We start from the raw sequence: 22,589 nt of genomic DNA on the forward strand, positions 1-22,589 counted from the left end.
TAATTTATTTACAATGTAGAAAATAGTAAAAATAAAGACAAACCCTTGAATGAGTAGCTGTTCTAAAAACTGACCGGTATTGTATGTCTTCTTGTTTTCCCCTCTACGAGCAGATTCTGTCTCTCCAACCTCAGCCTCTCTGATGGACTGTCTCCTTCCACCACTGGGCGCCAAATTCTCAAAATGTGAATCTGAAGGCTGGCACCCTGAACCTGAGCTGGTGTGGCCGGACAGTAAAGGAGTCAATCTCAAATGTGAAAACTGTTTAAGGGTGTGTAGACTTTCACTAGGCCATTGATTCTTGAAGAAAATAAGTTATACATTCTTGTCGAGCTTAGTTTAACTGTTCTTCCCCATCTTCCCCACCAAATATAGGCCTGTTTAACTGAAAACACTGTATAGACTTAAAACATGGTTCAAACTATAAGTCCTTGCATCCATAACTCCTACAGTGCCTTGCGAAAGTATTCGGCCCCCTTGAACTTTGCGACCTTTTGCCACATTTTAGGCTTCAAACATAAAGATATAAAACTGTATTTTTTTGTGAAGAATCAACAACAAGTGGGACACAATCATGAAGTGGAACGACATTTATTGGATATTTCAAACTTTTTTAACAAATCAAAAACTGAAAAATTCAGCCCCTTTACTTTCAGTGCAGCAAACTCTCTCCAGAAGTTCAGTGAGGATCTCTGAATGATCCAATGTTGACCTAAATGACTAATGATGATAAATACAATCCACCTGTGTGTAATCAAGTCTCCGTATAAATGCACCTGCATTGTGATAGTCTCAGAGGTCCGTTAAAAGCGCAGAGAGCATCATGAAGATCAAGGAACACACCAGGCAGGTCCGAGATACTGTTGTGAAGAAGTTTAAAGCCTGATTTGGATACAAAAAGATTTCCCAAGCTTTAAACATCCCAAGGAGCACTGTGCAAGCGATAATATTGAAATGGAAGGAGTATCAGACCACTGCAAATCTACCAAGACCTGGCCGTCCCTCTAAACTTTCAGCTCATACAAGGAGAAGACTGATCAGAGATGCAGCCAAGAGGCCCATGATCACTCTGGATGAACTGCAGAGATCTACAGCTGAGGTGGGAGACTCTGTCCATAGGACAACAATCAGTCGTATATTGCACAAATCTGGCCTTTATGGAAGAGTGGCAAGAAGAAAGCCATTTCTTAAAGATATCCAGAAAAAGTGTTGTTTAAAGTTTGCCACAAGCCACCTGGGAGACACACCAAACATGTGGAAGAAGGTGCTCTGGTCAGATGAAACCAAAATTGAACTTTTTGGCAACAATGCAAAACGTTATGTTTGGCGTAAAAGCAACACACAATCCCCACTGTCAAACATGGTGGTGGCAGCATCATGGTTTGGGCCTGCTTTTCTTCAGCAGGGACATGGAAGATGGTTAAAATTGATGGGAAGATGGATGGAGCCAAATACAGGACCATTCTGGAAGAAAACCTGATGGAGTCTGCAAAAGACCTGAGACTGGGACGGAGATTTGTCTTCCAACAAGACAATGATCCAAAACATAAAGCAAAATCTACAATGGAATGGTTCAAAAATAAACATATCCAGGTGTTAGAATGGCCAAGTCAAAGTCCAGACCTGAATCCAATCGAGAATCTGTGGAAAGAACTGAAAACTGCTGTTCACAAATGCTCTCCATCCAACCTCACTGAGCTCGAGCTGTTTTGCAAGGAGGAATGGGAAAAAATGTCAGTCTCTCAATGTGCAAAACTGATAGAGACATACCCCAAGCGACTTACAGCTGTAATCGCAGCAAAAGGTGGCGCTACAAAGTATTAACTTAAGGGGGCTGAATAATTTTGCACGCCCAATTTTTCAGTTTTTGATTTGTTAAAAAAGTTTGAAATATCCAATAAATGTCGTTCCACTTCATGATTGTGTCCCACTTGATGTTGATTCTTCACAAAAAAATACAGTTTTATATCTTTATGTTTGAAGCCTGAAATGTGGCAAAAGGTCGCAAAGTTCAAGGGGGCCGAATACTTTCGCAAGGCACTGTATATGTTAATGGTCAGTGCTAACACGGATCCTTGGGACATCCCTACCCTAAACGATAACCCTAACCTTAACTCTTACACATAACCAAATCCCTAACCTTAACTATTTTAACAATGGGGTAGGGACATCCAAAGGATGCTGAATAGCATGGACTACATGTTTATTTTCTGAGATCTGTATCCATGAATACTGGGCAGGGGCACGAGATGAGAGTCTGGTGTGAGAGAGACAGTGGCCTGGCCATAGAATTAGGAATAATAATTGTATGACATATCCTGACAATAGATCACAGAAAATAGTTATATTCCCAGGGAAATTGATCCCAGGCCTTTGCGGCCCAGTGTTGCCCATGCCTGACCTAGAATTGTGAAATTCTGTGCATAGTTCCCTCTTCGCACAAGGAACAAATTTGCCTCAAGGACCCACAAAGAATGCCATGATGTATTTTATGCCAATTTGAATTCCTGAAAAACACTTAAATGACATCTCCTCCGGAGCGACAGGGCCGATCTGGATTAAACCCTGATATACGGCATCTATGGATAAATGTCTTTCAATGCAACATTTTCCAGACTAGTATGTCAAACAACTGACCAATAAACATTAATGTGGGCATGGTCTGGCACATAAATACATATAAATCAGACAGACATTTGTGTGGTAAACATGTTCTTAACCCTGTCAAGACTCAACATATGCAAGCAGATTTAGATTGACCACATGGTGGTGCTACAACAGGCACATATTTATCTCTTTTGATCTGTTTGACTCCATGCTGAAATTGAAAACCTCAATAACCTGGTTATTGTGACTTGTTGATGTGCTTCCCATTTGAGGTCTGGATTGTGATTCCTATGATTTTTGTGTGGTGTCAAAATCTGAATGATTGTTGCAACAACTTCTTTTGGTCTTTTTTTCTGTTATTCAAAAGGTGCTGTCAAGAGAAACAAATTGATACCATTTCATCCTTCCACTCTGACATGGTTGTTAGTTCTATCAGTTAAGTTGCTAGAGAAGTGGACTTATTGTTGATTTTATTTGTTTGATTGCTATGCAGCCTGGCAATGTTCTTATCCCTTGCTTGCTAGCTAGCCATCTGTGGCTGATACAGTCAAGTCAACTCTGCAGATACAGTGCATTCGGAAAGTATTCAGACACCTTGACTTCTTCCACATTGTGTTACATTACAGCCTTATTCTAAAATGTATACAATTTGAATTTATCATCAATCAACAGACAATATCCAATAATGACAAAGCAATAACCGTTTTTGGGGAATTTTTGAAAATGTTTATATTTCAGTTGTTTTATATATCACATTTACGCAACTATTCAGACCCTTTACTCAGTACTTTGTTGCAGTTCTTTGGCAGCAATTACAGCCTTGAGTATAACATTACAAGCATAGCACACCTGAATTTGGGGAATTTCAACCATTCATGAATGCAGATCCTCTCAAACTCTATCAGGTTGGATGGGGAGTGTCAGGTCTCTCTGTAGCTGTTTGATCATGTTCAAGTCTGGGCACTAGCTGGGCCACTCAATGACATTCAGAGACTTGTCCCGAAGCCACTCCTGTCTTGGCTGTGTGCTTAGGGTCATTGTCCTGTTGGAAGGTGAACCTTTGCCCCGGTCTGAGGTCCTGAGCGCTCTGGAGCAGGTTTTCGTGTACTTTGCTCCGTTAATCTTTGCCTTGATCCTGACTAGTCTCCCAGTCCCTGCCGCTGAAAAATATTCCCACACCATGATGCTGCCACCACCATGCTTCACCGTAGGGATGGTTCCAGGTTTCCTCCAGACGTAACGCTTGGTATTCAGGCCAAAGAGTTCAATCAGGCCATAGAATCTAGTTTCTGATGGTTTGACAGTCTTTAGGTGCCTTTTGGCAAACTCCAAGCAGGCTGTCATGTGCCTTTTACTGAGGAGTGGCTTCCGTCTGGCCACTTTACCATAAAGACCTGATTGGTGGAGTGCTGCAGAATTGATTGTCCTTCTGGAAGGCTCTCCCATCTCCATAGAGGAACTTTGGAGCTTTGTCAGAGTGACCATCTGATTTTGGTCACCTCCCTGACCGAGGCTCTTCTCCCCCAATTGCTCAGTTTGGCCGGGCGGCCAGCTCTAGGAAGAGTATTGGTGGTTTCAAACTGTGTACTTGGGGAGATGGCTGGGTTCTTGGGGACCTTCAATTCTGCAGACATTTTGTGGTACCCTTTCCAAAAATCTGTGCCTCGACACAATCCTGTCTCGGGAACTCTAAGGACAATTCCTTCGACCTCGTGGCTTGGTTTTGCTCTGACTTGCACTGTCAACTGTGGGACCTTATAGAGACAGGTTTGTGCCTTTCTAAATCATGTCCAATCATTTGATTTTACCACAGGAGGACTTCAATCAAGTTTTACAAACATCTCAATGATGATCAATGGAAAAAGGATGCACCCGAGCTTAATTTCGAGCCTCATAGCAAAGGGTCTGAATACCTAAGGCATCTGTTAGTTTTTTTAATCTAAATTTGCAAAATTTAGGTAAATGAAGAAAACATTTTTAAAAATACATTATAGAATAAGGCTGTAACGTAACAAAATGTGTAAAAAGTCAAGGGGTCTGAATACTTTCCGGATGCACTGAAGAATATCAAAGTTGCAGCATTTGTATTTGTTTAATCTGTTTTCTAATGACATTTATTTGGATACATCCATTCCACTGTTGAGGGATGACACAGACACAAAATCAATTAAATCTATTTAAATAAAAGTTTAAAATTAGAACATGTCATGTCTTTTGTTGTTCATGGTTCAGTTGATAGCTGCAATATTACTACCTACATTTAAGAAATATTACTACCTGACTCAGGCCTGATCCAGCAGCCAGACCCGGGCCAGCAGTTTTCGATCTGGAATACTTGAATCAGGCCAGATGTGGGCCAGATGTTTGCTAACATACAGTACATTTATGCTTAAATACTAAATAAATACTGCACTCTGATCCACAGAACTTACATGATAGTGTTGTTAGACAAAGCAAGGAAAGTCAACTTCAAAACATTATGTAGTTGTATTAGAATTTGCAGCTGTTGTTGGTAAATAATTAATATCCGAGCTTCTGACATGACTAACTGCAGCTAGAAAGAGAGCAGTTGATGGGTTACTTAAACAGCTCTATCTACTGATTGGTAAACGTTATTCCTAATCGGATTTGAAAAGCAGAGAAGTAGGGGAAGATTTTATTCCCTCTAACTTTTTGTCTAACTTGTTGGGGTAGTGGTGAAAAACCGCAGTTGTTTGTAGAAAAAGTTACAGCAAATGATGAAGCGGTTATTGAAACAGCTCCGCATTTAACCCCATAGTACCCTCCAGATTTGTCATTAAGCTCGAGACCCAGGGTCTCGACCCTGCCCTGTGCAACTGGGTCCTGGACTTTCTGACGGGACGCCCCCAGGCGGTGAGGGTAGGAAACAACATCTCCACCCCGCTGATCCTCAACACTGGGGCCCCACAAGGGTGCGTTCTCAGCCCTCTCCTGTACTCCCTGTTCACCCATGACTGCGTGGCCATGCACACTTCCAACTCAATCATCAAGTTTGCAGACGACACTACAGTGGTAGGCTTGATTACCAACAACGACGAGACGGTCTACAGGGAGGAGGTGAGGGCCCTTGGAGTGTGGTGTCAGGAAAATAACCTCAATCTCAACGTCAACAAAACAAAGGAGATGATCGTGGACTTCAGGAAACAGCAGAGGAAGCAGCCCCCATATCCACACCGATGGGACAGCAGTGGAGAAGGTAGAAAGTTAAGTTTCGTGGTGTACACATGCTGGACAAACTGAGATGGTCCACCCACACAGACAGTGTGTTTTCTACAACTTGATTGGAGTCCACCTGTAAATCCACCTGGTAAATTCAATTGATTTGACATGATTTGGAAAGGCACACACCTGTCTATATAAGGTCCCAGAGTTGACAGTGCATGTCTGTTAGTATAATTTAATTATGCCGATGTGCTTTCATCAATTGAAAGCCCTTCATCTATTTTATGAGAATTTGTAAGATTTCTTGTTTGCATAAAATAGACCAGTCTTTAAATAATAGGTAATAGAATTTATTCTCGGAGCGCGCTATCACTTAAACACATCCATGAGTTTATATACAGATCATGACGTCATTTCACTGCCTTAACCGAACCCCCTCCTCTCGACAGGACAAAGTAAGGTGAAAAGTTCATTCTAACTTACTAACACACTCCCAGATAACTTTTGATCCCTCTACATTATCGATCACCACTGAACTGACAGTTGTAATTAACAGAAACCCTAGGAATGCACTCACTGCCTAATCTAAAAACCCTAGAGCTAAGTTTCAGGTTGGGTCAACCATAGGCTAACGACCTTATGTGTTTACACAGTCCACAACCCATTTGTTCCTGCCCAATTGGAATGGTGTTCTTTAACATTTTATTACTCCTTTCTCCTGTCACATAATTTCTTCTTATGAACTCATATTGTCTATTAAACATACAGAGTATAAGTTTACCTAGATACAATTCTATTTAAAATGGGGATATTGTTTATTCATTTATCCATAATAAATCCATAATAAATTCAACAATGTCAGAGCAATACCCAAACCATGAGGTCGAAGGAATTGTCCGTAGAGCTCCGAGACAGGATTGTGTTGAGGCACAGATCTGCAGAAGGGTACCATAAAATGTCTGCAGCATTTAAAGTCTCAAAGAACACAGTTTCCTCCATCATTCTTCAATGGAAGAATTTTAGAACGACCAAGATTCTTCCTAGAGCTGGCTGCCCAGTCAAACTGAGCAATTGGGGGAGAAGGGCCTTGGTCAAGGAGGTAACCAAGAACCCGATGGTCACTCTGAAAGAGATCCCGAGTTCATCTGTGGGGATGGGAGAGCCTTCCAGAAGGACAACCATCTCTGCAGCACTCCACCAATCAGGCCTGTATGTTAGTTGCCAGACGGAAGCCACGTCTCAGTAAAAGGCACATGACAGCCTGCTTGGAGTTTGCCCAAAGGCACCTAACGGACTTGCAGACCATGGAAAAACAAGATTCTCTGATCTGATTAAACCAAGATTGAACTCCTTGGCCTGAATGCCAAGCGTCACGTCTGGAGCAAACCTGGCACCATCCCTACCGTGAAGCATGGTGGTGGCAGAATCATTTTGTGGGGATGTTTTTCAACGGCAGGGACTGGGAAACTAGTAAGGATTGAGGGAAAGATGAACAGAGCAAAGTACAGAGAGATCCCTTATGAAAACCTGTTCCAGAGCACTCAGGACCTCAGACTGAGGCTAAGGTTCACCTTCCAACAGGACAACAACCCTAAGCACACAGCCAATACAATGCAGGAGTGGCTTCGAGACAAGTCTCTGAAAGTCCTTGAGTGGCCCAGCCAGAGGCTGGACTTGAACCCGAACAAACATCTCTGGAGACCTGAAAATAGCTGTGCTCCCCATCCAACCTGACAGAGCTTGAGAGGATCTGCTGAAAAGAATGGGAGAAACTCCCCAAATACAAGTGTGCCAAGCTTGTAGTGTCATACGCAAGAAGACTCGATGCTGTAATCGCTGCCAAAGGTGCTTCAACAAAGTACTGAGTAAAGGGTCTGAAGACTTATGTAAATTATCAGTTTTTAATTGTTTATACTTTTTCAAACATTTCTAAAAATCAGTTTTTGCTATGTCATTATGGGGTATTGTGTGTAGATTGAGGGGAAAAAAACGATTTAATCAATTTTAGAATAAGGCTGTAACATAACAAAATGTGAAAAAAGTCAAGAGATCTTAATACTTTCCGAAGGCACTGTAAGTCAGGAGGACTTCAAGAGTTAGGTGTTAGCAAAACCATTGACTAACTGCAAAGTAAAAGTACTTGTTTGTCTGGTACAACATAACACAATTTGAAGTCATATGGGGCAGAGTCTCAAAAACATTAGAAAAGGATTGTGTGTGGATACGGTGGGAACATGTGGATCTGAGCAAGTGTGATGTCATTAATGTTGGTAAATGCTAAGTCTATTGTCTATTGTTTTTGTCAAATTATGGTTTTTATTGTTAAATATTTAATTGTTTGTCTGCTTTACTACAGATTGTTCAGGACTTTTACATTTCAAACCCGGACTGCTTGGGGAAACTCACTGATAACTGGATCATGGTCTTCAAGGACAAAACTGAGAGAAGCAAGCCCAAGATCTTCTCTTTAAAGTGCAGGTATAGTTTGAAATGACCGTGCTGGAGCCTCAGATGCCAATTAATGTTTTGACTGAAACAATCAAGTAATTCACTTAACATTCTTCTCTCCAGATACACAAGGTGACATCGCTTTAAGACTTCTGCCAGTGGTCCTCCCAACACCAGTCTACAAGATGGGCAGGAAGATATTCCGACCCAGCTTCAATGCAGTGGAGGCTCCTTAGAGGAGGAACGGGAGGACCATCCGCAGTATATTTAATAAAAAATCAAAATTGTAAAACATGTTTTTTTTAGATAAAACTATAGTAAATACAATCACACTATTTTGCGATGAAGGACTACAGTAGCCACAACAGCACTGTAGGATAGCACCATGGTGTAGCCGGAGGACAGACAGCTTCTTTCCTCCTCTGGGTACATTCAATACAAAACCTGGGAGGCTCATGGTTCTCACCCCCTTCCATAGACTTACAGTAATTATGACAACTTCCGGAAGACGTCCTCCAACCTATCAGAGCTCTTGCAGCATGAACTGACATGTTGTCCACCCAATCAAAGGATCAGAGAATTAATCTAGTACCAAAAGCATAAGCTACAGCTAGCTAGCACTGCAGTGCATCAAATGTGGTGAGTAGTTGACTCAAACTGAGAGAAAGAAACTGTTTAAGAAAATAATTTCTTCCTAAATGAAGAAGCAAAGAAATAAAGTATTTGTTTTCAGTTTCACTTAGCTAGCAAATGCAGCTAGCTAGTTTTGCTTACTGAAACACCCTGCTCAAACAGAGGGATGCTATGTTTGCTAGCTGGCTATGATTATCCAACACAAACTATTCCAAGTCAAGGTAAGCTTTTCGTTTGACAAATTTATTGTCACCGTGGCCCGGCAGCTTACTTACTGTACTACTCTGACAAAACCCAGCAGCATTGCAGTTCTTGACAGACACAAACCAGTACGCTTGGCACCTGCTACCATACCCTGTTCAAAAACACAATATGTTGTCTTGCCCATTCACTCTCTGAATGGCACACAAACACAATCCATGTCTCAAGGCTTAAAAATCCTTCTTTAATTTGTCTCCTCCCCTTCATCCATACTGATTGAACTGGATTTAACAGGTAACATCAATAAGGGATCATAGCATTCACCTGGACAGTCTGTCATGAAAAGAGCAGGTGTTCCTAATGTTTGGTCACTCAGTGAGTACAGTTACATGCACATAATAATATTATTATTTTGTCAGATTAGTATAATAGTTTGTTGAAAATGTTTACATGCTTTGCAAGAAGAACAATTTCCATAATAGCCCTGTTTACATGCTCATTTCTGAAAACAGGCCACCTGATGGGACTTAAATGCAGAAAATCACCAATCAAAATAAACTTTCTGTCACAGCGACTATGCTATTTTTGCAAAGCATATTTTATTCTGAATTCGGACATATAAAGTTCGGACATATACATAAGTAGGAGGCTTGCGCTACTGGCGCGGGCAGATATGCAGATCAAATACACCACCTGAACGCCAATTAAGCTGTTTACATGTACTAATTATTTGAAAGAAAATTTGCTGTTTTACTGAAACACCCTGCTCAAACAGAGGGATAATATGTGAGCTAGCTGGCTATGATTATCCAACACAACACAAACTATTCCAAGTTAAGGTAAGCTTTTCATTTTCCTAATTATTGTCACCGGGGCCCGGCAGTGTAACTGCTTACTTACTGTACACTAACGTTACAGCATGATTGTAGTGGGTTTACTAACGCGTTAGTTCTATTAGCTATGCTGACTATGACGTTACTTTAGCTAATATGGTAACAACGATGTAGGCTGTACGTAGGAGTTTGGCTTGGAAAGTTTTTTTGCCTGTTCATTTACAGCTGATGAGTTGTGCATTGAACTCCAAAAGTGAAGGGAAGAGGTGAAAGGAGGAGGGCGCATAATGTATACAAAGTGGCTGCTATGAAACTGAACTGCGTTTGCCGGTGATCAGAGGTGTATTCATTCCGCCAATGCTGTTGAAAAACTTTCTTAAACAGAAGTGAACAGAACAAAATTGGGGATAAACATACCTGAATTTGTCCAAAAGAAACTCTCGCTGTGACAGAGTAGCATTACATTTGTTACAAAACTCACCTTGACTTTCTTTCCCTCCAGGTCAATCTTGAGGAGTGAGTCTCCCACCAGGTGCCTAAAGCCACAGCCGTAGAAGTAGCGATAGGGCCGCGTGTTGTACTTGCTGTAGTTGATCTGGGGGAACTCCAGGCCTCCGTACTCATAAAGGTCCTCTCCATGGAGATCCTCAAACTGGCACACCACCTGACCAGGACGCAAAGAGACGAAGCTGAACAAGAGCTGATTAAAGGTAAAAGCTGGACACTTTAATCCCCTTCAACGATTTAAAGAATGCTGACACTTTTCAACACAAGCATCTTCATCAGTGATTGAGTGGCTATTTACAGTTCCCACAGAAGTGTATATGTACTGTAATGGTAATAAAGGAAACACTTGAGTAAATGATCAGATCAAAATACATCACTGGAACGCCCATTAAGGTGTTTACATGTCCAAATCATTTGAAAGATTGTTCAGAAAACCAGATGTTTTAATCGGTGTACACTTACTTTGACTTTGACCTTACACTGATTAAGATAAGCAGAGTAAGGTGTTTACATTACTATTGTATTATCTGCCGGCTGCCATAATCAGTTTAATATAGATTTTTTTGAGTGCACTCAGTGACTTTGAACAAGGGGTCTTAAAGGAGAACAGGGGGTTTAAACCGTGTGTGTCTCAGTCGCCAGAGTTGTGTACTACGAGCAAGCTAGATCTACTGAGGCTTTTGTAAAGCTAGACCACTTCAGTTAGCTTCACATTCCAGGTCAGGCTTCATCCGCGTTACGACAGTGGATATTGCTCGCCCGCCTGCCACTAACTCTAGCAGGCTTGTAACTGTGCATGCATGTCACACATGGCTAGTCGAACGCAGGACTCTTCATTGAGACAATTAATCCATGGGTGAGTCAGTGCCGTATTTTTGAAAATTCAGCAAGCTATGGTGTGATAAGCTTTTAGATGTTTCGTCTTTATTTTATTACTTATCATTAATGCAGTCTTTGATGTGCAATGCGCAACCACCATTTTTTCCCTATTGCTCCTTCTATCTGTGGAACAGCTTGTTGTGTTGTGGCCATAGACATATAATCCATAGAAGGGTTTTGGAAACTCTAACCCTGGCAATTTGACTGTACACTAGCAATGGCTGCAAGTCTTGACTTGAAAGGGAACTGCCATCTATGGATTATAAACTGCATTTACAAACATTAGGAACACCTTCCTAATATTGAGTTGGACCCCCTTTTGACCACAACCACCTCAATTCTTTGGGGCGTGGAAAACTTCCCAAATTTGTGGCAAGTTGGCTGGATGTCCTTTGGGTGGTGGACCAATGTAGATACAAATGGGAAACTGTTGAGCTTGAAAAACCCAAGAGCATTGCAGTTCTTGACACACATAAACCAGTACGCTTGGCACCTGCTACCATACCCTATTCAAAAGCATAATATTTTGTCTTGCCCACTCACTCTCTGAATGGCACACATACACAATCCATGTCTCAAGGCTTTAAAACCCATTCTTTAATTTGTCTCCTCCCCTTCATCCACACTGATTGAAGTGGATTTAACAGGTGTCATCCATAAGGGATCATAGCATTCACCTGGACAGTCTGTCATGAAAAGAGCAGGTGTTCCTAATGTTTGGTCCCTCAGTGAGTACAGTTACATGTACACAATAATATGATTATTTTGGATAGATTAATATAATAGTTTGTTTAAAATGTTTACATGCTTTGCAAGAAGAACGATTTCCATAATAGCCCTGTTTGCATGCTCCCTTCTGAAAACAGGCAACCTGATGGGACTTAAATGCAGAAAATCACCAATCAAAATAAACTTTCTGTCACAGTGACTATGCTATTTTTGCAAAGCATATTTTATTCTGAGTTCGGACATATAAAGTTTGTATGTGAAAACTACTTCTAATATGCATAAGCCCGCACTTAAGAAGGACGCTTGCGCTACTGGTGCTGGCAAATATGCAGATCAAATACAGCACTGGAACGCCAATTAAGCTGTTTACATGTACTAATAATTTGAAAGAAAATTAGGTGTTTAAATCGACGTGTGCTATTCCCTCCGTAAGGCAATCAAACAAGCTAAGCGTCAGTATAGAGACAAAGTAGAGTCGCAATTCAACGGCTCAGACACAAGGTATGTGGCATGTTCTACAGTCAATCACGGATTGCAAAAAGAAAACCAGCCCCGTCGCGGACCAGGATGTCTTGCTCCCGGACAGACTAAACAACTTCTTTGCTCGCTTTGAGGACAATACAGTGCCACTGACACGGCCCGCTACCAAAACCTGCGGACTCTCCTTCACTGCAGCCGTTGTAAGTAAAACATTTAAACGTGTTAACCCTCGCAAGGCTGCAGGCCCAGACAGCATCCCTAGCCGCGTCCTCAGAGCATGCGCAGACCAGCTGGCTGGTGTGTTTACGGACATATTCAATCAAACCTTATCCCAGTCTGCTGTTCCAGATGCTTCAAGAGGGCCATCATTGTTCCTGTTCCCATGAAAGCTAAGGTAACTGAGTTAAACGACCCGTGACTTCCGTCATCATGAAGTGCTTTGAGACTAGTCAAGGACCATATCACCTCCACCCTACCTGACACCCTAGACTCACTCCAATTTGCTTACCGCCCTAATAGGTCCACAGATGACGCAACCACACTGCAAACTGTCCTAACCCATCTGGACAAGAGGAATACCTATGTGAGAATGCTGTTCATCGACTACAGCTCAGCATTTAACACCATAGTACCCTCCAAACTCGTCATCAAGCTCGAGACCCTGGGTCTCGACCCCGCCCTGTGCAACCGGGTACTGGACTTCCTGACGGGCCGCCCCCAGGTGGTGAGGGTAGGTAACAACATCTCCACCCCGCTGATCCTCAACACTGGGGCCCTACAAGGATGCGTTCGGAGCCCTCTCCTGTACTCCCTGTTCATCCACGACTGCGTGGCCATGCATGCCTCCAACTCAATCATCAAGTTTGCAGACGACACAACAGTGGTAGGTTTTATTACCAACATCGACGAGACGGCCTACAGGGAGGAGGTGAGGGCCCTCGGAGTGTGGTGTCAGGAAAATAACCTCTCACTCAACGTCAACAAAACAAAGGAGATGATCGTGGACTTCAGGAAACAGCAGAGGGAGCACCCCCCTATCCACATCGACAGGACAGTGGTGGAGAGGGTAGTAAGTTTTAAGTTCCTCGACGTACACATCACGGACAAACTGAATTGTTCCACCCACACAGACAGCATTGTGAAGAAGGCGCAGCAGCGCCTCTTCAACCTCAGGAGGCTGAAGAAATGTGGCTTGTCACCAAAAACACTCACAAACTTTTACAGATGCACAATCGAGAGCATCCTGTCGGGCTGTATCACCGGCTGATACGGCAACTGCTCCACCCACAACTGTAAGGCTCTCCAGAGGGTAGTGAGGTCTGCACAACGCATCACCGTGTGCAAACTACCTGCCCTCCAGGACACCTACACTACCCGATGTCACAGGAAGGCCATCAAGGACAACAACCACCCTAGCCCCTGCCTGTTCACACCGCTATTATCCAGAAGGCGAGGTCAGTATAGGTGCACCAAAGCAGGGACCGAGAGACTGTAAAACAGCTTCTATCTCAAGGCCATCAGACTGTTAAACAGCCACCACTAACATTGAGTGGCTGCTTCCAACATACTGACTCAACTCCAGCCACTTTAATATTGAAAAATGTATGTAAAAAATGTATCACTAGCCACTCTAAACAATGCCACTTAATATAATGTTTACATACCCTACATTACTCATCTCATATGTATATACTGTACTCTATACCATCTACTGCATCTTGCCATCTTTATGTAATACATGTATCACTAGCCACTTTAACTTCTTGCTCCTACTTGAGACGCAGATGTCTCAAGTAGACACCTGGAAATGCAAATGCGCTACGCTAAATGCTAAATGTACTCGTTAAAACTCAAACGTTCATCAAAATTCACATGCAGGGTATTGAATTAAAGCTACACTCGTTGTGAACCTAGCCAACAAGTCAGATTTTTAAAATGCTTTTCGGCGAAAGCATGAGAAGCTATTATCTGATAGCATGCAACACCCCAAAATGCCTGAATGCGATGTAAACAAAGATATAGCTTAGCCGGCGCTACACAAAACGCAGAAATAAAATATAAAACATTCATTACCTTTGATGAGCTTCTTTCTTGGCACTCCTATATGCCCCATAAACATCACTATTGGGTCTTTTTTTCGTTTAAATCGGTCCATATATACCCAAAATAGCTTTCTATGGAAGCTGTGTCATTCAGAAAAAAAAATCGTTTTTAAACGCTGCGTCATTTTTTTAAATTAAAAAAGTCGACGATAAACTTTCACAAAACACTTCGAAATACTTTTGTAATCCAACTTTAGGTATTAGTAAACGTTTATAATCTATCAAAATGATTACAGGGCGATGTATATTCAATAGCTCCTCGTTTTCAAATCAATGGCTGCCAATGTGCACATTCAAAACATCCTGGTGGAGACCGGAAGAAATGGAATCCAGTTAGTTGGATTTACCAAGAAAAAAGTCCCTTGAAAATGACGACAATGGCGACATCGTGTGGAATCTGTAGGAATTGCATGCAGATCCATAATTAATTTTGTGCCCTTTTAACAACCCATGAAAGTGACGCATGGAAAATATTTTTAGCTTTCAGAGAGCAGTTTTTCTTGCGTTTTTTGATGAAACAAACGATCTGTTATAGTCACAGCCGTAATTTAACCAGTTTTAGAAACTTCAGAGTGTTTTCTATCCACACATACTAATCATATGCATATACTATATTCCTGGCATGAGTAGCAGGACGCTGAAAAGTTGCGCGATTTTTAACAGAATGTTCGAAAAAGGAGGGGGTAGACTTAAGAGGTTTTAAACAATGCCACTTTTATATGTTTACATACCCTACATTACTCATCTCATATGTATATACTGTACTCGATACTGGAGGTCGACCGATTATGATTTTTCAACGCCGATACCGATTATTGGAGGACTAAAAAAGCCGATACCGATTAATCGTCCGATTTTTTTATTTATTTATTTGTAATAATGACAATTACAACAATACTGAATTAAAACTTATTTTAACTTAATATAATACATCAATAAAATCAATTTAGCCTCAAATAAATAATGAAACATGTTCAATTTGGTGTAAATAATGCAAAAACAAAGTGTTGGAGAAGAAAGTAATATGTGCCAATATGCAATGTGCCATGTAAAAAAGCTAAAGTTTAAGTTCCTTGCTCAGAACATGAGAACATATGAAAGTTGGTGGTTCCTTTTAACATGAGACTTCAATATTCCAAGGTAAGAAGTTTTAGGTTGTAGTTAATATAATATTTATAGGACTATTTCTCTCTATACCATTTGTATTTCATATACCTTTGACTATTGGATGTTCTTATAGGCACTATAGTATTGCCAGTGTAACAGTATAGCTTCCGTGCCAATCCTCGCCCCTACCTGGGCTCGAACCAGGAACACATCAACAACAGCCACACTCGAAGCATCGTTACCCATCGCTCCACAAAAGCTGCGGCCTTTGCAGCGCAAGGGGAATAACTACTCCAAATCTAAAAGCGAGTGACGTTTGAAACGGTATTAGTGCACACCCAGCTAACTAGCTAGCCATTTCACATTGGTTACACCAGCCATTAGGCTGATAGGCTTGAAGTCATAAACAGCTCTGTGCTTGCAAAGAGCTGCTGGCAAAACGCACGAAAGTGCTGTTTGAATGAATGATTACGGGCCTGCTCTATCAAATCAGACTTAATTATAAAATAATAACACACAGAAATACGAGCCTTTGGTCATTAATATGGTCGAATCCGGAAACGATCATTATTTCAGTGAAATACGGAACCGTTCGGTATTTTATCTAACTGATGGCATCCCTAAGTCTAAATATTCTTGTTACATTGCACAACCTTCAATGTTATGTCATAATTACATAAAAATCTGGCAAATTAGTTCGCAATGAGCCAGGCAGTCCAAACTGTTGCATATACCCTGACTCTGCGTGCAATGAACGCAAGAGAAATTACACAATTTCACCTGGTTAATATTGCCTGCTAAACTGGATTGGTACCGTAATTGCTGGACTATTAAGCGCACCTGAATATAAACCGCACCCACTGAATTATTAAAAAATATGTATTTTGTACATAAATAAGCCGCAGGTGCCTACCGGCACATTGAAACAAATTAACTTTACACAGCCTTTAAACGAAACACGGCTTGTAACAAAAATAAATAGGCTTTAACGAAACACGGATTGTAACAAAAATAAATAGGCTTTAACGAAACACAACAAAAATAACAAACATTTAACAGTAGCCTACCAAGAAAGTCATTGGTCACTATCTTCCTCCTCCTGTGCACTGAAACCACTGAAGTCATCTCCTTCGGTGTCGGAGTTGAATAGCCTCAGAATTGCTTCATCCGATGTTGGATCGCTGCCCTCTTCAACACGCAGCAGCAGTCCAGCCTTTCGAAACCCGTTGATGATAGTGGATTTTTTGACAATGCTCCACGCTGTCAGCAGCTCTATTTCCTTTTCCAACAGCCAGATCGATCGCCTTCAACTTGAAAGCTGCATCTCCGTGTCTTTGAGGATGACATAATGACTACCGTAATCAGAATGATGGGAAGTTTGAGCACGCTCGATTTACGTCACATTATGTGACGGTGGTCAGTTTTTTTGGCGGCATGAATCTTGTGAAAACGGGAAAAATCCATAAATTAGCCGCGTCATTGTATAAACCGCGAGGTTCAACGCGTGGGAAAAAAGTAGCGGGCAAGCTGCTCGTGGAGTGCAATGGTTAGAGTGTTGGACTAGTTAACTGTACTGTTGCAAGATTGGATCCCCTGAGCTGACAAGGTGAAAATCTGTCGTTCTGCCCCTGAACAAGGCAGTTAACCCAGCGTTCCTAGGCCGTCATTGAAACTTGAAATCGGCCCTAATTAATCGGCCATTCCGATTAATTGGTCGACCTCTACTTGATACCATATACGGCATCTTGCCTATGCCGTTCTGTACCATCACTCATTCATATATCTTTATGTACATATTCTTCATCCCTTTACACTTGTGTGTATGAGGTAGTTGTTGTGAAATTGTTAGGTTAGATTACTCGTAGGCTATTATCGGAAATAGAAGCACAAGCATTTCGCTACACTTGCATTAACATCTGCTAACCATGTGTATGTGTATGACAAATAAAATTAGATTTGATTCAATTTTGATTTTAATCCAATTAAGATGAAGTATTTACATGACTATTGCCATACTCAGCCTACTGCCATAATTAGTTTATTAGAAAATTATTAGTGTGCATGTAAACATACTCAGTGTATGGCTATGGTATGTCAGTTTCCCTTTCACAGATTTCTAAATACAATCATTTTAATAATGTACTGCTTGGAATGCAAATGCCGCCATTACTAAATGTGTAAAGTGATAGTAATTTTAACATTAATATTATTTTACACACCAAAAAACTTGTGATTTAAATATTTTATTAATCATTCGTCATCCTCAAATTAAGGGTATGATAACACAATCTTTGCAAGAGGAAGGGTATCTGATATAATTGCTCCTCAACTCAGTCACTTCATTCAGGATACATGGAGTTAGTCTTGAGTTATCCTACCCGAAGCAGGTTAGTTCCGAAGGTTTCGTTGCCATAGAAATGTACCTGGCTGAAAGGTGAGCAACTTTTGTGGTACCGGTTATCCCGAGTGTTACTCAAGAGTTGACATAAGTTACCGTGCTAACTCCTCAAACCTGATTCATAGTATAGGGATCTGATCTCAACCCAATTGAACACTTTATGGAAGATTCTGGAGTGGCGCCTGAGACAGCGTTTTCCACCACCATCAGCAAAGCACCAAATGTGGTAATTCATCTTGAAAGAATGGTGTTGCACCCTTCAATAGAGTTCCAGACACATCTATACCAAGGTGCATTGAAGATGTTCTGGCGGCTCGTGGTGGCCCAACACCCCAATTAAGAAACGTTATATTGGTGTATCCTTTATTTTGGCAGTTACCTGTATATCATAACTGTCTCCATACTAGGGTTGAATGGCAGGAACCTGGTCGCCGAGATTTACCGGGATTTACCGCCCAAAACCACTCCCTTTTCCCAGGATAAATAACTCAGAGAAACAGGTAAATTATAATAAATTATTATAACACCTGTGCTCCTCAGGCCTCTACTTAGAAATCTCTCCTTTCTTATACCAAAAGACTATGCGAAGAGGGATGCAAGCTCTTTTTTTGCTGAATGTTAAAAACAGCAGCCCAATAGAACTCATAGGTAATTTGAAAGAGTGAACGCGCGATGGCAGTAGGCTATATCATTTATTTATTCAGACCCATAACCATTCAATCTGGAATATGAATGAGAGGCTTCCATTTAAGAACAGCCTCTGTGTTCTGTGAGACAAGTAAAGCCATAACACTTACGTTTTTTGCAGCAGCAGACTATGATCGATAATGTCAAACCTGCACTGAAGTTTAACAAGACAGCCCCCACAACCATTTTGTCATCAATTTCTCTCAGCCAATCATCAGTCATTTGTGTAAGTGCCGTGCTTGTTGAGTGTCCTTCCCTATATGCGTGCTGAAAGTATGTTGTCAATTTGTTTACTGTGAAATAGCATTGTATCTGGTCAAACACTATTTTTCCATAAGTTTACTAAGGGGTGGTAACAGGCAGGAGTGTACAAAGCTGTCATCAAAGCAAAGGGTGGCTACTTTGAAGAATCTAAAATCAAAAATATATTTGAATTTGTTTAACACTTTTTTTGGTTACTACATGATTCCATATGTATTATTTTATAGTTGTTCATGTATTCATTATTATTCTACAATGTAGAAATCTGTAAAAAAAAAAAAAAAGAAAAACCCTTCAAAGAGTATGTGTGTCCAAACTTTGCAAAAAACTGTCATCAACAACCAGACTTGGCAGGGGAAAGGTTCCAGAGCATGTGGATAGGTTGACCTACAATCACCACAGTACGATAACAAGTACACTGGAACTCTCCACAAACACTTATTTTGTTGTCACACTTGAGAAGGTCGAAAACATATACAAAAATAATAAAAATACGTTGGCAGTTAAGTACAGTAACTCCGCCCCAACCTGATCTTTCTCATACATGAACAAAAGGTGATAACTCATCCCCCCTGGTCATATCTTTCAAACACAAAGAACACAGAAAAACAAGGACACAATCAGAGTACAGAAACATGCACATTTCTAAAATACCAAACTAGCACTAACAACAACACATACAGATAACAGAAACATGTACATTTCTAAAATACCAAACTAACACTAACAACAACACATACAGATAAAAGAAACATGCACATTTCTAAAATACCAAACTAGCACTAACAACAACACATACAGATACCAGGAACTTGCACATTTCTAAAATACCAAACTAGCACTAACAACAACACATACAGATAACAGAAACATGCACATTTCTAAAATACCAAACTAGCACTAACATATTAGATAACAGAAACTTGCACATTTCCAGCATACCTTATCTTTAGCTGTTTTGAAAGAAGTGGCAGAGCTGGTGGGACGTGTGTTGAGGTTCACACCTGTCGGTGTGTCGTTGGTCACATTGAGGGGCAGAACAAAGCGCCGGGGGAACGCTCTGTACATGGTGTTGTAGACCTGTGGAACAAATACAGCGCACGTGAACATCAAAACATCACAATGTCACAGTATAAATGTGCGGTAACAATGGGTGTGTTTTGAGTTTCTGTGTTTAGGTTTCTGTGTGTTGTGTGTGTTTGCATGTGTTCGTGCATGCATGCGTTGGTGTGTGTACCCGCTTCGGAAAAAAGGTGCTATCTAGAACCTAAAAGGGTTCTTCGGCTGTCTCCATCGGAGAACCGTTGTGAACACGGTGCCCCATGGGGGCTGTGGTGTTATGGATGGGCAGGCATAAGCTATAACAAACACAATTGCATTTTATCGATGGAAATGTGATTGCACAGAGATACGTGACGAGATACCGAGGCTCATTGTCGTGCCATTCATCCGCCCCCATCACCTCATATTTCAGCATGATAATACACTGCCCCAAGTCGCAAGGATCAGTACACAATTCCTGGAAGCTGAAAATGTCCCAGCTCTTCCATTGCCTGGATATTCACCAGACATGTCACCCATTGAGCACGTTTGGAATGCTTTGTATTGACATGTTTGACAGCTTGTTCCAGTTCCAAACAATATCCAGCAACTTCGCACAGCCATTGAAGAGGAGTGGGACAACATTCCACAGGTCACAATCAACAGCCTGATCAACTCCATGCAAATGGTGGTCACACCAGATACTGACTGGTTTTCTGATCCGCTCCCTTTACCCTTTTTTAAGGTGTCTGTGACCAATGGATGCATATCTGTATTCCCAGTCATGTTGAATCCATAGATTAGGGCCTAATGAATTAATTTCAAATGACTGATGTCCTTTTATAAACTGTAACTCAGTAAAATCTTTAAAATTGTTGCATGTTGAGTTTGATATTTTTCTTCAGTGTACAATAGTTATTCAACACTTCTTTATAAATGTGTTATTCTATTTGTGTATTGTGTGATAGGATTTGTGCAATTTAGTATTATTTGTGTTTTTGTTAGCAATGGGGTAATAGTGTAATAATTTGTTTCAATGTTTTATTTGTATTTATAAATTACAATTTGTATCTATTTGTCTTTGTTACTCATTTTTTATATTTTTGAGTCTTATTTTCGTATATATTTGTATATTTATATAGTTTTAAATGTTATTATTATTTATTTGCATTGTTCCAAATGTTTGAAAAAAATTACAGTTTTTTTTGAGGAGGGAATGGGGAGGGGGCGCTGAAGGGGGTTTTGCCCGGGGAGCCAGATAAGCTAGAACCACCACTGATTACAAGCATATCCATAACATGATGCAGCCACCACTATGCTTGAAAATATGGAGAGTTGTCACCTTAGTTCTTTTGTTATGTCTTTGTTTTAGTATGGTCAGGGCGTGAGTTGGGTGGGTTGTCTATGTTCTTTTTTCTATGTGGTGTTTTTGTGTTTGGCCTGGTATGGTTCTCAATCAGAGGCAGGTGTCGTTAGTTGTCTCTGATTGAGAATCATACTTAGGTAGCCTTTTCCCACCTGTGTTTCGTGGGTGATTATTTTCCGTTTCAGTGTTTGCACTATTTGGGACTGTTTCGGTTTTCATTTTGTTTCTCTTGTTCTTTTTGTATTCATTCGAATTAAATTACATTATGGATACATACCACGCTGCATTTTGGTCCTCCGATCCTTCCTACTTCTCCTCTTCAGAAGAGGAGGAAGAAAGCCTTGACAAGAGTGGTACTCAGTAATGTGTTTTATTGGATTCCCCCTAACATAACACCTTGTATTCATGACAAAAAAGTTTGTTGTTTTGCACTATTACTTTAGCACCTTTAGCAAAAAGGATGGGTTGTTTTGGAGAGAGTCTCAGTCTTAAATCAATTTCCACACACAGTCTGTGCCTGTATTTAGTTTTCATGCTAGTGAAGGGCCAAGAATCCAGTCTCACATAGGTACGTGGTTGCAAAGGGCATCAGTGTCTTAACAGCTCTGAGCGCAGACCTATCCAGAAATCTGGCTGTGGCTTCTGATTAAATTAATTTTTTTGTTGCAATTTTGATGAGGCTCTCTTGTTCAGATATCGGTAAGTGGACTGGAGGCAGGGCATGAAAGGGATAACAAGTTGTTTGTGTCATCCGTTTCGGGAAAGTACCGGCGCAATTATGCACCCAGCTCATTCAGGTGCTTCGCTATATCACATTTGACATTGTCCGTAAGATTGAGTTCACACAAAAATCATACAATGATGGAAAGACCTGTTTTCCTTGTTAATGCAGACAGAAAAGAGCTCCAACTTCTTAATCACAGCCTCAATTGTGTCCCGCACATTGAATATAGTTGTAGAGAGTCCCTGTAATCCTAGATTCAGATCATTCAGGTGAGAAAAAACATCACCCAGCTAGACCAGTCGTGTGAGAAACTCGTCATCATGCAAGCGGTCAGACAAGTGAAAATTATGGTCAGAAAACTTTAAGCTTGTCTCTCAATTTTAAAAAATGTGTCAATACTTTG

At 40.9% G+C, this 22,589-nt stretch overlaps 1 protein-coding gene across 2 annotated transcripts in view; it reads right to left on the bottom strand.

The window, feature by feature from the left end:
• LOC139418734 (carotenoid-cleaving dioxygenase, mitochondrial-like) overlaps positions 1–22,589 on the bottom strand; it is a 101,328-nt gene that overhangs the window by 15,247 nt on the left and 63,492 nt on the right. For both annotated transcript variants that reach the window (XM_071168400.1, XM_071168401.1), the window contains 2 exons: positions 19,998–20,135; positions 10,387–10,569 (listed from right to left, as the gene is read on the bottom strand). In XM_071168400.1, coding sequence (XP_071024501.1) covers positions 10,387–10,569; positions 19,998–20,135 — 321 coding nt within the window. The remainder of the gene's footprint in view (positions 1–10,386; positions 10,570–19,997; positions 20,136–22,589) is intronic.

Source organism: Oncorhynchus clarkii, chromosome 10 (assembly GCF_045791955.1).
Source record: "Oncorhynchus clarkii lewisi isolate Uvic-CL-2024 chromosome 10, UVic_Ocla_1.0, whole genome shotgun sequence".
In the NCBI taxonomy this organism is placed as follows: Eukaryota; Metazoa; Chordata; class Actinopteri; order Salmoniformes; family Salmonidae; genus Oncorhynchus; species Oncorhynchus clarkii.